General features: G+C 35.5%; 1 protein-coding gene across 2 annotated transcripts in view; it reads right to left on the bottom strand.

Moving 5' to 3' along the window:
- Positions 1–1,158: 1,158 nt before the first annotated feature.
- LOC126895127 (death-associated protein kinase 1-like) overlaps positions 1,159–17,754 on the bottom strand; it is a 49,381-nt gene continuing 32,785 nt past the window's right edge. Inside the window, exons 2-6 of one of the 2 annotated variants that reach the window (XM_050666646.1) lie at positions 9,677–9,889; positions 6,903–7,041; positions 3,774–3,949; positions 3,528–3,707; positions 1,159–2,620 (exon numbers count right to left, since the gene is read on the bottom strand). In XM_050666646.1, the coding sequence (XP_050522603.1) occupies positions 1,597–2,620; positions 3,528–3,707; positions 3,774–3,949; positions 6,903–7,041; positions 9,677–9,889 (1,732 nt within the window). In that variant the 3' untranslated portion in view covers positions 1,159–1,596. Of the gene's footprint in view, positions 2,621–3,527; positions 3,708–3,773; positions 3,950–6,902; positions 7,042–8,055; positions 8,269–9,676; positions 9,890–17,754 lie in introns of both variants that reach the window. The other variant, XM_050666647.1, reaches the window with a different exon arrangement.

The raw sequence follows: 17,754 nt of genomic DNA, 5'->3' as shown, positions 1-17,754 counted from the left end.
TTTCAATTAATTAAGTGATTCATAATAAGTAAATCTTTCTGTATATCCAAAAATCAATGGATGGAGAACCCAACCCAACTGACTGCATTTAAATTGAAACTACCAAAGAATTCATTGAATAATTTAATATTTTTTGTTTAATATATTTATTAGTATATAATTTATAATAATTATATATATTATTAATAAAATAATCATATGATTTTTTTTTCTTAAATATCTTTCAACTTCAGAATAATAGAATTGGTAATTCTAAAAATGTTTTAGGAATACTTTTATGTAATAATTAAGATGAAAGGCTAGTCAAATTCACAAAAAATATCTAAAAAATGTACTTAAGGACCTGCTAATTCCAGAATAAATATTACATTTTGAGATAAGTTATAATTTTAAGTTACAGGATACATTTAAATTTTTCTTATCAATAAACAATTTTATATCAAAACACAAACAAACACAAATTGTATTAAAAATATATTTTTTATTTATAAGAAAATAATAATCAAATTCATAAATCATACAACAGAAGGTACCTAAACAAAAATATAATAAAAATATTATATTAATATACATTATTATATTTAAAAAAATTCTTATTTTGACTAGCTTTACACAAATTTATAAAATTCGTATTCAAAAATATATTAATTAAAAAAAACATACAAAAGTTAATCTAATGGATCTAATTATATTTATATATATATATATATATATTTACAGTATAAGTACAAAGAAAACAAAGTTTATGATATTTCATACACTATGCATATATATAAATACATGATGTATGTGTTAATGTTACAATAACAATACATTCATTAAAATTAAGTTGGTATTTTTCTAACTTTGAATGTACACAAAAAAAAAAAAATGTCTATGATATTGGTTGCTTTATTTGAAATATCAATATTCTTGTTTCTACCAATAAATATCAATAATATGTAAATGAAGGATTTTTTTTTTCAAAATTTGAGCAATTATCACATTTTTGCAAACATTTAACATTAAATAAATTGAAATAATAAATATATATATATATATTATACCAATGTAGTAGTTAACTAGATTGAAATTGTAAAAAATACTATGCACATTGTAATATAGTTCTTAATATCAGTTCAAACACACAACATTGAATTGTTGCAAATAAAATTGAAATTACTTTTTAAATATTAAAAAGAAACACACACGTGTTAGTCACACACATGTGACTTTAGACGTCACATTTATTTTCAAATGTCTTTAAAAGATTCTTTTCAGTTAGAAAATCATCTTTAAATGTATGACATTTAAAAACATTTCAAATTCACTTCTGGGTACAATATACCTGCAGCGTAAGTCGAACAAACCATAAACTAATAATTTAATATTTGTGTTTTTTTTTTTAATGAAGTAACAGCACTAAACAAAATATAAATAATTTGTTTTTTTCACATTGACATTTTCTGTGGAATTTGACAATAAAACAATAATAGTAATAATAGTAGTAATAAAATAATGTTTGTATGAGACAGTAAAAACACAAGACTGATGCAATTGGACTAGATGCAGCGACAAGTCGCCATGGATAGCACAGAGGACCGAGTAGTGTGCAGGTCAGAAAATGTTGGATTTCTCCATCTGCACTGCGTTGTGTACTTGGAGCCTCCGAATCCTCGACTGCACCGACTCGCATTTTACTTCACTGCACCTGGCATACCTGCTTCCGCTGTTGGCTTTGATCTCGCGTATCACTACCACATTTCCATTTCTTTCTCGCATTAATTCCAGACCAACACAACGTTTGTCTTTGATCTCGTTCCGTGTGTCAAACACTTTGAGCCTGGACTCCGCTTTACAGTCGCCACTGGCAAACTGAGACATGGCTCGGGCTACGGCACCACTGCATTCTTTTGGCCATTTCCTTCGAGACGCCGCAGCATCCCACACGTTGAAACACGAAGTGGACATTTTCCCCATTCTGTTCGTTTGCTGACTCAAAGGTCTGCACCAAGCGTCCAACGAATCTTCTAGCGATATGATACTCGAACGGTCACTGCTCGAGTCTATGGAGAACTCGCTGACGGTATCGCTGCTACAGTCGCTAATAGACGAGTTGTCTGCGCTGCTGCTGTTGGGTGTGGACGACACGGAGGGCGCGCGAGGTCGATACTCCTGCGGAGGTTCGTCCACGACGTACACTCTCCGAAATGTAAACGGCGCAATGTCTTTGGTCAGGCCCACAGGCATAGTCTGTGTGCCGTTCGCTCGGCTCAACGTCCGACACGTTGTGGCGTTGTTGTTCGTGTAGGCAGCAGCGTCTTCGGTTTTCCCAATTGTACAGCTTTCGGTATTCAACTCGTGTTCCAGTCGTTTCACTAACGTCTCCATGTTGTCTCTAAACGACTTTTGCCTGGACATGCTCATCGCCGGTCTGGGCGAATTGTCGCAGCTCTTGGACAACAACATTTGTGGGATTTGTTTCACTACAGTAATCGTGTCGGTTTCGTCCACTTTTTTAGGAGTCTTCATCGGCTTGGTATCAGTTGTATTCTCTCTAAATGACGGGATTCGGGACATTGTTGTCGACATTCTTTGAAACCATGAATGAGCCAAGCATTCTTTGGCGGTGAGGCGATTCCTGGAAGAAAAAATCAATATTTTAAAATGCGATTCCTCATATTATATGTTTCATACGTGTACTAATTATTTAATTAACTAATTAATTCCAATACGATCATTAAAACTAGAAAATAAAGTTATCGTTAATGTTGTTTCGTTTGTTTTTATCAACGTCGGATGAATTAGGAGAGCATACAATAGGACGTTTAGGAATAACCAGAAATATAAATGGTATTGGGCTATCAGTGAACAGCAATTACAGTATAAAATAAGTCATCATTTAAATGATGCCGGAAGGAAATTCCATGACCCACTGAATAATGATAATTATTTATCAATAAAACGAGCTATTTATTTGTTTTGACGTTTTACTAGAACTAAATGCGCAGTCAGACACGTAAAGGAAATTACGGCGAAACCTATCGGTTTTATTGTCATTTGTGAACGAATCATCTTTAGTGATTTCTCGTCAAATCGAACCGAATTGAGAAAAATGGAACACATTAAAAACATTTCGAGAACGATTATAGATTGCTATCAAGTTAATTGAGAATTTTCGCAGACTATTCTTACGTGTCTAATGAACTAGATCCAGAGAAAATTAAAAAGATCGGAACAAATCGAACGCCACAAGTCGTTCCGGTACAAGTTCTATCTGTTCTATGACATTTGGCGACACATTTGGGTTAAACGTAATTACTGTAATTTACACGACATGAGGAGATTAACCATCGATTAACGTTTGTGCGTTTCGAATCGACAAACAAATGACAATGATAAGGAGAAAACAGCCAAACAGATCATTAGAAAATAAATAGATATTTTTAAATAATATACCATTTTACAAACATATTTTGTTTATTATTGAAGTCATCAGAGACTCATTGAAACTTACATAGTGAATACCGTAATAATTTAATACACACCTAGGGTTTTTCACCATCAGCTTTTTCATGAGATCAATTGCATCCTCAGATATGTCCTGAAATAGATCTTCAGGGAAATCGAGTTTACACTGTGATATATTGCAAAACGTCTCCTGTTTGGTATCACCGCCAAACGGTGAACATCCGGTCAACAGGACATACATTAAAACGCCAATAGACCTGTAATTAGTAAACAAGGCAATTTTTTAGTTAAGGCAAGAGTAAACTTTGTAATATAATACTTACCACATGTCGGTTTGCACGTCTATCGGTTCGTAGTTGAGCACTTCCGGTGCCACATAATCGGGCGTGCCGAGGATTTCTCGGACATCAACCCCTTCGCTCAGGTACCTGGATATGCCGAAATCACAAAGTTTAACATCACAGTTTGGAAAGTCGGCAGTCAATACTAAATTTTGAGGCTGTAAACAAAAATATACATTCACTTGTCTATTTGGAAAACGCTATAATAAAAATACAAGGTTTTAACAAAACGTATCTGTCTAAACAAAAAAAAACATATATTTTCAGTGTCTACACGAGTTCATGCCGATCGTTGACCGACCGACTCATTAGCGCATATCCAGTATTGTTTGTTTTAACTAAACACGTCTAAGCTTTTGGATATTGTGGTATTTGTAGCAAATGTTGTGTCAAATGCAACGATCAACAAGATTATATTCAGCGGTTTACAGTAGCCTAACCTTTTTAGTTATAAAAATTGAAATTTACTGAGAGGAATAACATTCTTCAATTTTAATGCTATAATGTTTTAGTAACTGAAATCTAGTTTAGTCAATTGACAGGAAAAACACAAAGTCGCAAGAATTTCTACGTAAAAAAAGAACATCTTAATGGGGGAGGGGGACTAGGTAGGTAATATTAAAATTTCGAAATTCGTTTTATTGTTACTGGCGAGAGTAAACAATTGTATATATTTTTCGATAACAATCGTCCAGTAATTTGAAAACAATTCATACGATATGAAAACTACCAACATACACATGCAGATAAGATGCGAGTTCTTATAAGGAGCACAATACATCAGCTGATAATCATGACGAGGTCGAACACGGTACGGTAAAACACAAAAATACGGATAAGAGAGTTTAATGTTGGCAAACAATAATCGGTCCATATGATTACGAATTACGGATTTGTGATCAATTACACAAGTAGATAACATTCCACTATTTAATTATACTGCATTACAATCTTTGTTCGTCACGGATTCGTGTGCGTGAATGTTAGTGAACTATGAAGAAATATTAATAGAAAATATCAACAATTACACCGTACGATGAGAACTCGATCGATGAACATCGCTGGCATTTCAACAACAACAAATAACTCAACTGTTATCATAATTAACTATTAAATACAACACAAAAGGCAAAATTATCTTCGATTCAAAAACAATGACTAAGCTGATATTATTCGTCCGGCAGTTAATAAATGGCTCGGAGAAAAACACATTTTACATGACAAAAGTCCAAACGTCGAGAAACCAATACTCGTACATTATAAAATATCACAACATTAGCCTGTAATCACACTAAGACAATAAACCAATGGAACATGCCAAAATCTAATATCACTCAATGTTTTTGTTGTATTTATTTCGAACTATTAGGAAACTCGTGTAATGCGCGTGGAGTGATTGACGTGGAATTTTGATACATATTTTTTAAAATATGTAGAGTTGGTTCGGTGAAACCTGAGTACATTTAACTTTATTATAACGTACTATATAGTTCCAAAATTTCTCGAGTTCGACGAGACAATAAAAACTGTTTAATAGCGAAAGTCATACACATACACAAATATTTAAGTACACGTGTACAATTCACTCGCTTCATTAAAAAATTATCGTATTTCTAGTTCTAAGGTCAAAATGAGTAGCAACAAAACCCGTTGGATGAGTTTTAATCGCTTTCCAGACGAAAAAAATTACCGGACCGTAAAGGACCGGCGACATGAGAACCAGGATGCATTAATAGTCGCGGCTAAACACATCAAAATAGTTCTCGGGAACAATAATATTAAATTGTGCATTAACAAAAAACCTCTTCCACTAAACAAATCTATAAAAGTTTGTCCGCTTAACATCTTCACGGTCAGTACACGCTATGTTTCCTGCCGCTTTTCAGGAATTTTTCACACGTAGTTAGTCTCATAAATTTTTCATTATTCTAAATAGCTGTCCTTTGCCGTTTAATACAACGACCCAACACAAATCTAAAAAATACTTGGTACACTCGATACCACTAATAATTAAATAAACCCAATGGATTGCTTTTGTTCCGTTCGTTAACCTTTGAGCAGCATCATTCACGTGCACGGTTTCAATTGTTGCGTACAACATCAATAATTGTATCTTAACTCATAAACAAAAATGGCCAATTTAACACGGTGATATATTATATTACATTCAAACGTACTCGTCGTATTTGATCAAACAAAAACCAATAAGATAATATAAAATCCTAAGTCGTTTTGTGTACACAGAAGAGAAATTAAACTAGTTAACGTCGTGAGCGTCAACATAGCTTACACAATTAGTAAGTCTGTACTTGTAACAATCAAGTGAAAAATGGTATAGACGAGCTAAAATTTCACCAAGTAAGCCTTGCAAAGCATTGGATGATTTTTGACTAGTATTACAAAAATAACTTTTATCCAAATGGAAGGCGAGCAACCATAAAGTGACAGTTTCTTTTTAGAGTCCACGCGGGACACATAACAATAAAATATTATTTCCAATTAAACAGTCCGTTTATTTCGGCAACATCATTGATCGTACACAGCGATTGTCGAACCCGCACATAAACTGGATCCACTAGTGTTGAAGGCCAAAGACAGACTATTATATTGGTAATCTGGACTGACCTACCTGAATTAATTTGTTTAAATGTGTCTAATTCAGGTTATCTCGACGAGAATATCTCAAAGTTGGTATAATAAAGATGTAGACGAGTAACTTTGTCTCATACACAGCAATCTGGTTTTTATGGGTTATATGACGGCGTAAAAAGTATTTCAACAGTTCCATTCATCATCTCAAGTCCCCCCACGCTTACTAACAAACGAAAGGAAAAAAATATTAAATGCTATTATCAACTGGCGACGACGAGATGAAAGTAAATCAAAGAAGGGTTTGAAGTGTTTTACAACCGTTACCGACTTATAGTAAACCGAACAAATGTATTTAATACATCACATTGACGCCATATACGTACTCAGATAATGGCTGAACATTAAAAAATGGAAATAAAATAAGTTTCAAACGATACACCAGCTTCAAAGAGATGTATTCGTTAAGATACAATTAAGAAAACCATCATCGAGGCTTTTTTATTTTTTTATAGTTCTCACCTTGATGTCTAAATGCGCCACATTTATGGTGTGCAAGTAGTTTAAACCATCGAGTATTTGTTGCATGAGTCGAGCAACTTCTATCTCGGACGGCACTTCGTCCCTATCGAGTACCATTTGTAACTCTCCTCCAGGTGCCCTAGAAAAATAAATCATCAATATTAATATATTAAGATTACTAAAATAATGTACAAAATTTAAGTTTAATTCAGCAGAAAACTATGAATAGATAAAAATTATAACTAGATTAGCAAGTATTTTTTCCACGTGTAACACTTCGATATTCTAAATAATAATTTAGAACTTCGAGTAGAGAAACTTATGTTTGTTTTAAGGATTTGAGGTTATTATTTAATTAGTTATTAAGTCTAAAGCACATTTATCGAATGTAACAATTATTAGTTTTGATGTTAATTTAATTAAAAAAAAAAGCGACTTGTGCAACATAAACATTACATAATATATTGGCAAAAAAATGTACGGGTCATGATCTCGATGTGCTTTTATTTCCATTAGCAAAGATGCATCATGTTTTTTTTTTTAATTGAGAATGTTATGTAAAAGTAATACTTCGTGTCACATAACAAGAAATAATGCGCACATAACGACGCCGAATACTTGTAAGTAGATATACTGCACTTTTTCCCAACTATTTATGACTTGTAAAATTTAAAATATATTAGATGGACACACGCTGATAGTGTTGGATTAAAACCAAAATACTATCATAGTGGAGTAGTAGTTAAACTTAATTGAATTCATTCATATTAATCTAATAAGTAATAACACGGCCGTATAGTAGCTGGGTGTATAATAATTTTATGAGTACGAGTGTTGTATTAAGTTTTTTGGACGTATGCCAAAGTAGACTTTAATCGAATTTTTAAACGACTCCTACGCTGTACAAGTATTATGTAAACGCACAAATCCGCTGCACGAGCGGCCACAGCACACCTCCTAAATGACGAATAAATCTTCCCTTATATTGCACTCCATGAAGTCAAGTCATAGTTCAGATGCACGAGAGTGCCAAATAGAAAGGATGACAAAAATATATAATTGTCCTTTTATTTACATATAAATTGTCATGGCTATGGTGAACACTGAGAAGGTATTAATCCTAAATCTAGAGACATTGCTGCATTACACTTACATTTCTAGTAATAAGATCATTTCTGTAGTCGTTTCGAACACTTTGTATAGATTGACTATGCGACTGTTGAATGTGCACGCCTCGAGCACAGCCACCTCGTGAAGGATTTCGGGTCGCAAATCAGCATTCCGCCGCCGTTTCCTGAGGAACTTTGCCGCATACTGTTTACCTGTTTTTCTGTTTCTGCACCTTCTGACGGTCGCATACTTGCCTCTGAAAAAAAAAACAAACCGTCGTTAATACGCTGAACAAAAAACATTCAGGTAACATCAGAGTAAAATTACTGAACACTGTTGTAAAATTGCACGTACATGTTATGTAATTCAATTTTAATGTAAAATACGCTGCGCAGGAAACTTACCTATGGGCGTCTTATTATAGGAAATTGTACGGATTCGCGCGTATGCGAAATAAAAAATCTTAAATCCTACGGAAGCCGGGCACTCCTTGGACGCATAAAATATAAATAATAAAACAAAACAGCACGAAGATTACTGCATACCCTGTCGACGCTACACAAATAATGTTTAGCATAATTTAATGGCAATAATTTATTATTATAATTATGTCGGAATCAAAATTGCGCAGCGAGTGAGCTGCACTGTGCAGGGCACAATGAAATGGGCGAGGTGTACCGGCCCGAATTTGGTTTGTGAAAAGAAACATTTTGGCATGTTCGGAACAACTTCCTGGACGATTTTTTACTAGACAAAAATAAGTAAAACGCAATAACAACGACTGTCATGCCTACAGTCGCCCAACGCGCGTGTCCACCCACCCGGTGTTATTTCGACACGAACAAGGTTTGTGCAAGCGTTTAAACAGAGATTTTCCCGAGATGATCTACTCTCGATAATAAGAATCGGAAGAAACCGATGCAGTAGAGTTGCGTCACGCACTATTGGCGCCTATCAAGGCCACGACNTAATATATTGGCAAAAAAATTTACGGGTCATGATCTCGATGTGCTTTTATTTCCATTAGCAAAGATGCATCATGTTTTTTTTTTTAATTGAGAATGTTATGTAAAAGTAATACTTCGTGTCACATAACAAGAAATAATGCGCACATAACGACGCCGAATACTTGTAAGTAGATATACTGCACTTTTTCCCAACTATTTATGACTTGTAAAATTTAAAATATATTAGATGGACACACGCTGATAGTGTTGGATTAAAACCAAAATACTATCATAGTGGAGTAGTAGTTAAACTTAATTGAATTCATTCATATTAATCTAATAAGTAATAACACGGCCGTATAGTAGCTGGGTGTATAATAATTTTATGAGTACGAGTGTTGTATTAAGTTTTTTGGACGTATGCCAAAGTAGACTTTAATCGAATTTTTAAACGACTCCTACGCTGTACAAGTATTATGTAAACGCACAAATCCGCTGCACGAGCGGCCACAGCACACCTCCTAAATGACGAATAAATCTTCCCTTATATTGCACTCCATGAAGTCAAGTCATAGTTCAGATGCACGAGAGTGCCAAATAGAAAGGATGACAAAAATATATAATTGTCCTTTTATTTACATATAAATTGTCATGGCTATGGTGAACACTGAGAAGGTATTAATCCTAAATCTAGAGACATTGCTGCATTACACTTACATTTCTAGTAATAAGATCATTTCTGTAGTCGTTTCGAACACTTTGTATAGATTGACTATGCGACTGTTGAATGTGCACGCCTCGAGCACAGCCACCTCGTGAAGGATTTCGGGTCGCAAATCAGCATTCCGCCGCCGTTTCCTGAGGAACTTTGCCGCATACTGTTTACCTGTTTTTCTGTTTCTGCACCTTCTGACGGTCGCATACTTGCCTCTGAAAAAAAAAACAAACCGTCGTTAATACGCTGAACAAAAAACATTCAGGTAACATCAGAGTAAAATTACTGAACACTGTTGTAAAATTGCACGTACATGTTATGTAATTCAATTTTAATGTAAAATACGCTGCGCAGGAAACTTACCTATGGGCGTCTTATTATAGGAAATTGTACGGATTCGCGCGTATGCGAAATAAAAAATCTTAAATCCTACGGAAGCCGGGCACTCCTTGGACGCATAAAATATAAATAATAAAACAAAACAGCACGAAGATTACTGCATACCCTGTCGACGCTACACAAATAATGTTTAGCATAATTTAATGGCAATAATTTATTATTATAATTATGTCGGAATCAAAATTGCGCAGCGAGTGAGCTGCACTGTGCAGGGCACAATGAAATGGGCGAGGTGTACCGGCCCGAATTTGGTTTGTGAAAAGAAACATTTTGGCATGTTCGGAACAACTTCCTGGACGATTTTTTACTAGACAAAAATAAGTAAAACGCAATAACAACGACTGTCATGCCTACAGTCGCCCAACGCGCGTGTCCACCCACCCGGTGTTATTTCGACACGAACAAGGTTTGTGCAAGCGTTTAAACAGAGATTTTCCCGAGATGATCTACTCTCGATAATAAGAATCGGAAGAAACCGATGCAGTAGAGTTGCGTCACGCACTATTGGCGCCTATCAAGGCCACGACCGTTGAGAAAGTTTGTCACAAGTTAATCGGGATAAAACAATTAGTATTTATAGGCTACAGTTGTACAATGCAGTGGTTTTTATGCGGCTAATATAATTAAACAGTTGCGTTGCGCAACGTTGTGGTTTATGTTGATTTTTTTCCCCCGTTAACTTTTATACGTCATAACAACAATGCCCCGCGTTGAAGTCTTCGTGCGGCCCGTAACACGGTACAACTTCCAACTAAGTGTTTTGAAGTAAAAATAAAACAGAATAGTAAATCAGTTTTCACACGTGTCGAGAAACTATAAAATGTTAAGACGCAATAACATAACATAATGACGGTGATTTTTCATTGTTTTTTAAGCAATATAAAAAGAAACTACTAGCCGCCTTTTAGGAATTTCGTAGGACATTTAATTTTTGTAAAATGAATATTTCGACAGTATTTCAAGAACTATAAATGTTTAATGAGTAATCATTAACTAATCAAGGTAAACGAAGGTCGCTACTGTTTTTCAAAGAAGTAGGATAAATTTAGTAAGTAATTATAGTTTTCCCCGTTTGAGAACTATAGAATAAAAAATTCTTTTGAAAAAATCCGCGTTGGTATGGGAAATAAAAATGAGTATCATGATGCTGTTTCATGTGACTAATTGAAACGCAACATTATTCAACGTTGTCTAAAAAAAAAAATCTTGTTTATGTCAAATACAATTTAGAGAATATAATTGAACACCGGTGGTCATTCAATTGGTTACAATTACACACATATATTGTATAAAACAACAATGGTAGTTGTGTAAACGGAGAATAATGGCACACTGCGACAAAGCAGCAACTGTTCAAAGCTATGAGTGGCTGCCGGTTTAAACTTTCTACATTTGATCCGAAAGCAAAAATAAATGTCCTCTAGAATTACAGAGTCAATAGAAAAAGTGTCCATTACCTCGGAATGCGCTATTTTTAAGACTTGAAACAAAAACAACGAATAATTTTTGTAAAAAGGAAGTAGCGGAAAACATCAAGTCTAGTTAATAGTACTATGGTGCAATAGTTTCAACGTGCGCGTCAGATGAATTCTTGGGGAGGGTATTACTCGAACGCGGAAGTACACACAACACCAACTGCAGTTTTCACTATTCTATTGTCATTTAACCGACCGTTTTGTGCATTGTAAACGACTTAAACAGTGTCGCAATTAGAAGAACGACACAAATGTTTTTCGTTTACCAAGAGGAGAATCGTCAATGTATACATACACTATCGAATATATATATGTTATTGGCTGTAAATATCACACGTACACTCGTGTAAAAGTGTTATTAATTGTATACGTAAATAGAGTGTGATCAGCGGCAGAGACGGAGCCTATCTATTGTGCAACATGTCTCGTGTTCTTTTGTCACCCAGTATTTGGTTTGCTTTCACTGTACACCACTACTGCTCATAGTCACAGATGAGCACATTCTGGTCGTTGTGTATATTTCGGACGTTGTAAAACACACAAGTTCGGTACGAAAATCGAAACTAAAAACTTTGAATACTACACGAAAAAAAAACTACCAAGGCCGTATGATTTGCATGCATCAAAGTGATAGTAAAAAGTATATACATATTCATTAATTTGTTATTCATTTCGGGACAACGCTTATCGGTATTTTTTGTTTTATGACGCGCGTGCGATAAACAAACACAGGTGTTGTCAGGCTGGCGCACTCGTTAAAAAACGACCGAGAACCGAAGGTGTAATATTGTCATTAGATTCAAAGTCGACACGCACGCGCCGTGTTCGGCAAGTCCACAGAATAGAAGAGCACATCATTACTGGTCGTGATCATTCTGTGGACTTGAACAACACCACAAACGGCCGACGGTAATAAAAGTCTGAAGCAAAACAAAAGTTTCACCGTCGCGTCCAGAGAAACGCGTTAATTGCAAATGGGCGGAGGACACACGTTTACCATGTAAGAGTTAATTTTCCGGGTCCGTTCGATTAGAATGTACCGACGAACATTAGAATAATAATATTGTGTGCGGTTCGAGCGCAACCGACGACGAGTTTACTTTTTTATACCAACAACAATACCGGATTGGTTTCTAGTCTGACAAACATTAAACGCGAACGAAATTTTATCCATTGCGACGGCAACGGAGAAAATAAAAAACGATTCAACCCGTTTAAATAAATGTACACTCAAAACACACATACGGAAACAGTGCTAAACTATACACGCTGACAGTGCTAAACGACGATGACACTAAAACAATCGCACGGATACCACGTGCAATTACTGCAACGGTCGAGCTCCGTAATTAAAAAATCGTCTACCCGCAAAATTAATGTAATTTATTCTCCTATCCCCAAGTGATTTTAATGTTCTCGGTCGTTTTTCTGGTACTTTTCACGCATCCGAGATCAAATTTTACCCAATACAAATCGTAGTTGACCGTTTTTTTATACACTCAAAATCCGGTTGTACAAAAATGGCACGAGGAAAGAAAGCCGGCAACCATCGTGTGACGACCCTTCAAGGTACTTCCTAAGAATCGAGTTACCACCTCGCGTACCCATCGGTGGAAGAAGAACCTTCGAAAGGTCGGCCCAATGACTGCCAAACGACCCGATCGGTATTACTCTCACGTGTTCAACGCGACCGTTGAACTACACAAGTGTGTGCACGACATTCACATGACAAAACGGTATACGAGTGGCATAAGCAACTAGACGATGAGGTCATTCGGTATGAAGAGGGAAAAAATGATCGACTCGGCCCACATAGGTCGCAGCTCCGTTGACCGCGTTTCGATTGGAAAATTGACATGTCACGACTTGCTGCCGTTAGAACACAACAGACCCTTTCGTTGTACGTTAGCTGTTAGCATTGGCCTTGTCCCAAAGTGACGGTTGTTTGATTTTTAGCACATTTTGTTACGACACACACGCGCGCGCAGATGGAACGTCTGCACGACTCACGCGGTGGCTACAATTTTATTTAAAACCGAACGCGATTATGCAAACAACAACACAGATCACCTTTGAAGTTAATGTCCTTGCCGTCCGTTTTTTATTTAAGCGTTTAAACTCGATCAATTCAACACCTGTTTTTCAATCGATCGACGCGCAACGTTGTTTATCAACTTGGCCACCAAAAAGTAAATGATAATATTTTTGTTTGTACGAGTGAAATATTTTTCAAATTACATGATTTTAGGGCATTGTTTAACGATTAGAAAATATGTTACTGGGGAATAACTCGGCAGTTAAGAACTATAGATTGTTGCCATAGGCTAAACATTAGAAACAAAAAACAAAAATGTTATTAGAAACTTGTTTGGGTATTGATAATTACAAATACTGCAGCGATGTGTTCTAAAATAGTGAATTTCTAATACAAATATGAAATCATTCTGACGTTTCGCTGTTAATACCGTATTATCACGACCCTTAGTATACTATCTTAATATTAGCTGCATTGATATCTTACATTTAATCACGAGATTTTTATCGTCGCACCTAATATTACGAACGGTAATGATCAGAACCGGAATTTCATAAATAATTATTCGGATTGGAAGGGGTTATTGAGAGATTTCCTAGTAATCTCCAATCAAAATCTGTTATTAATTACTTGTTGAGATAGAAAGGTTTTACAAAAAGGTGTAAGAAAAAATTAAACAAGTTTATTACACGATTTCTCAAGCTATTATTATTTTTCAACAGTACAGTTGCCACTGACTGTTAAATTGGTTCATGCACCACGAGTACCCTTCACACATTATAGAACATCTTACACATAGGTGTATTTTTATGTCATTGACTTTATACGCCACCAGCTATTTACATGGCACGTCCGTTGAAATAATACTACAAACCTATTTCCTTTGTAATATTATTGTAGCAATATGAAATTACATTACGCATGAAAAAAAAGGCACGCGTTTTTTTGTTGCTTACAGAGTATTCTAAACGAGTTAGTGTGTATTAAGCACGCAAAAAAACAACACAATTCTCAATTGTACATTGTCCACAAAAGTAATAATAACACATAGAAAGACTAACATTGTACAGAGATCGAGAGAATAAAAAATAGATATGACAGTTATTGTTCAATAGTTGTGCAGCACACACAGACGTATTGCGACTCTGGAGAATCGTAACACGTCCGAAAGGACATCGGACTGTCATCGTTGTCGGGTCAAGGACACTTCGGTTACCGGTGGTTTTCTAATGGTCGCACATCGCAGCCACCAGGCCGTTGACTCTCCCCCGCATTACTCGCAGTGTTTAAAAGGACCTCCTCCTCCCCCGCCAAGTTTTACAGTTGTGCACACTGCTATTATAATACTATTCCTTATTGTTGTTACTACACAGCCACGCACTATTACAATATTATAGCGAATAAAACAAATCGTTATAAAATCATAACGGATTATGACAATGTAGAGAAAGAAGAAAGCAAAAAAAATGTTAAATTCATAAAAAAAAAAAATTGGTAGGTCTACAAAACCTGCGGATTTGAGTTCGGCGAAAATCGATGAACACAATGAGGCGCAGATTAATTAATTATTTCGGATTTGTCTATCAATACGATAGTACAAAGCACACCCCAGAAGCGGTTCCCTAGAGAGCGAAAAAGAAACGTTTATTTTCATTGCGATTTCCAGCGACGCGTGCCATACCGACTAATTACAACCGACTGGTCGCCCAGAGGCTAAAGAGACTCACTCGACAATATTGGTAGATGAAATTAAACATAATGTTATTGCCTGCTGCGAAATTCCTAATCGCTGACATCATACACACTCCGCACTCGAAAACTGCAAAAACCCACCTGCTGATCGCCAAATGCAGAAGCCAACGCGTCAGTACTATTTAGCGCAAAAAATAACAAGTAAACTAACGAGATCATTTAAACGTTTAGTTTATTAGTCGATTTGTGTTGAGCTTAGTGTTTAAATACCTTCGTGATGACAATATAGCACCCAAAATAAAATTAGAAACCACGCGAACTTTTACTGTTTATTTATTTTTTATTATTGAGCACTATAACAGAAGAAAATATCATTTGATTTTCACTTTCGAATATAACCGTTAACGTTTTATATCATAAAAACGTCAAAACAATGCGCGTGAGACTGGACACTCAGGTTTTTTTTTTATTTACGTTTTTGGGGAAACATATTGTTTACACGAGTATGAAACGTGTTTGTGCACCCGCGAAGAGAGCCGAATGCCTGACAACGACAGCATAATAATTTATTGATGCAATAACTCTGGGTGATAAAATTAGCATGTAAAACACGACAATTGAAGTGAATCAATGAGGAGAAATTTGCGAAAACGCATGAATATTTTGGAAAATTTTTTATGCGTCGTTTAGGAACCATATGCCGAAGACTTGGAAAGCGTGTTGTATGTATCACGTAATGCCTTGTGCTATTCTAATGAATTAATGCTCCACCGACCAATTGCAAGAACTGTACGCATAATAAAATTTTTAGTTTCTTATGCATAGATAACTTTTAGAATAATTTTAAAATTATAATAAATTTAAAAAAGGTGGTGTAGTATTTGAAAATGAGAAATTTCTGAACTGTAAAATAATATAACTGTAGCCAACACTGTTATTCGACACCGATAACGAGATATTCAATCCAATTGAATATGTCCACATATGTAAAATACATCGCGTGTCAAAAAATAAAAAAATGATACCACTAATCTCATATTAATATACCGTTAAATATAATTTTCACGAAAACTGTAGCGATGTTTCATTAAGTTTTCCTTGTATATAAACTCCCCACAAGACATAATCTCATCTGTGTGTAACAAATTACAAAAAAAAAAAAAAAAAAAAGGATAATTTTTCATCGTTTGATTTTATTACTATTATGTTATTTTGCGGCTATTAAAGTAAGACGTGCCCCATACAGAAACGGTCATTAACATCGGAACCGTAAAAACGATTTAGACTTAATCATATAATAAAGTGTACTAATGTTTATTGCAAATATGCGGCACGTCAGAGGAGTTTGCCACGTCCGGACCGACCGAACACTGGCGGAGATTGCAACGGTTATTAGTGAAACGAAGAACTAAACATAATTTGTTTTTTTTCCACGCCACGCCATTAAAATTGTACAAACTCCGTTCGGACACTGATTAGTACGTGACATTTAGATTCCGGTTGGAATTAATAAGTCCCCCCGAGTTATTATAACATTTTTTTGTTCCCATTGTAAATTTGACATTTCATCAGAGACGACGAGCAGGATAACTTTGAATGGCGTTCGTCCGGTTATCGCCGTTACTTATTATGATCATCAGCACGAACACAAGCCGCTCTAGTGTGAAAACTAACGGAAGTGCTTCTTTAATATTTCAACGCAGAGGAATATAATTATAAAATTGTACAAACAAATGATTTTTTTTTTATATATATTATGGACTAGTGACTCAAGAATACGATATTGTGATATAGTTTATTTTAAACTGCCAGTTATTTAGAGTAATCAGAGCCGTCCTCACGTCATAGTGTTGAAGTTTTTTCATGGAAATGATGACATGTTTTGTTTAAATTTTGCATACTTTGATCAAATTACTATTTTCTCGGGATACACTATTCGGTTTCGACGCAGAAAACATTTAACCCAGTCTACAAAAAAACCCTTTCAGAGTCGTTGCACTTGGTCAATACATAACATATCTAATGACTGAACCGGTATCACTGTGGCGTGGGTGTCACGCATTGTGTTTAATGAATAATTAATAGCCCGTACATATAAGTGCACACAATCGCAAGGTGTTTTGCACAATATACAACAAAAAACTTTTATACTCTGCTGCATCCGTCTCTATCGTACAGTCAACCATTACACGGGCGTTGTTTTATCGCGTACACACACACACCGACTCGAACACAAAAGATGTTATTAATAGTTACGAGGCATATAAAATGTACTTTGTATGATATTATATTGATCACTTCTCGGTCCTAAGGAAAAGAGGGTGGGGTAGTGATGGTGGACGTGCGAACTCTGCAAATGTCAGGGCCGGACGAAGACGACCAAACCAGTTTAGTCAACGAATGTGGGCGTATGTAGGGGTCGGCTGTGGATAGTGAATACCTACTGTTGCATGGGAGGAAGCAATGAAAGTAGCTTTTT

The sequence above is a fragment of the Daktulosphaira vitifoliae genome, unplaced genomic scaffold, assembly GCF_025091365.1.
Source record: "Daktulosphaira vitifoliae isolate Bord-2020 unplaced genomic scaffold, ASM2509136v1 Scaffold_1, whole genome shotgun sequence".
Lineage (NCBI taxonomy): Eukaryota > Metazoa > Arthropoda > Insecta > Hemiptera > Phylloxeridae > Daktulosphaira > Daktulosphaira vitifoliae.
This window is presented reverse-complemented; position numbering and strand designations above follow the sequence as displayed.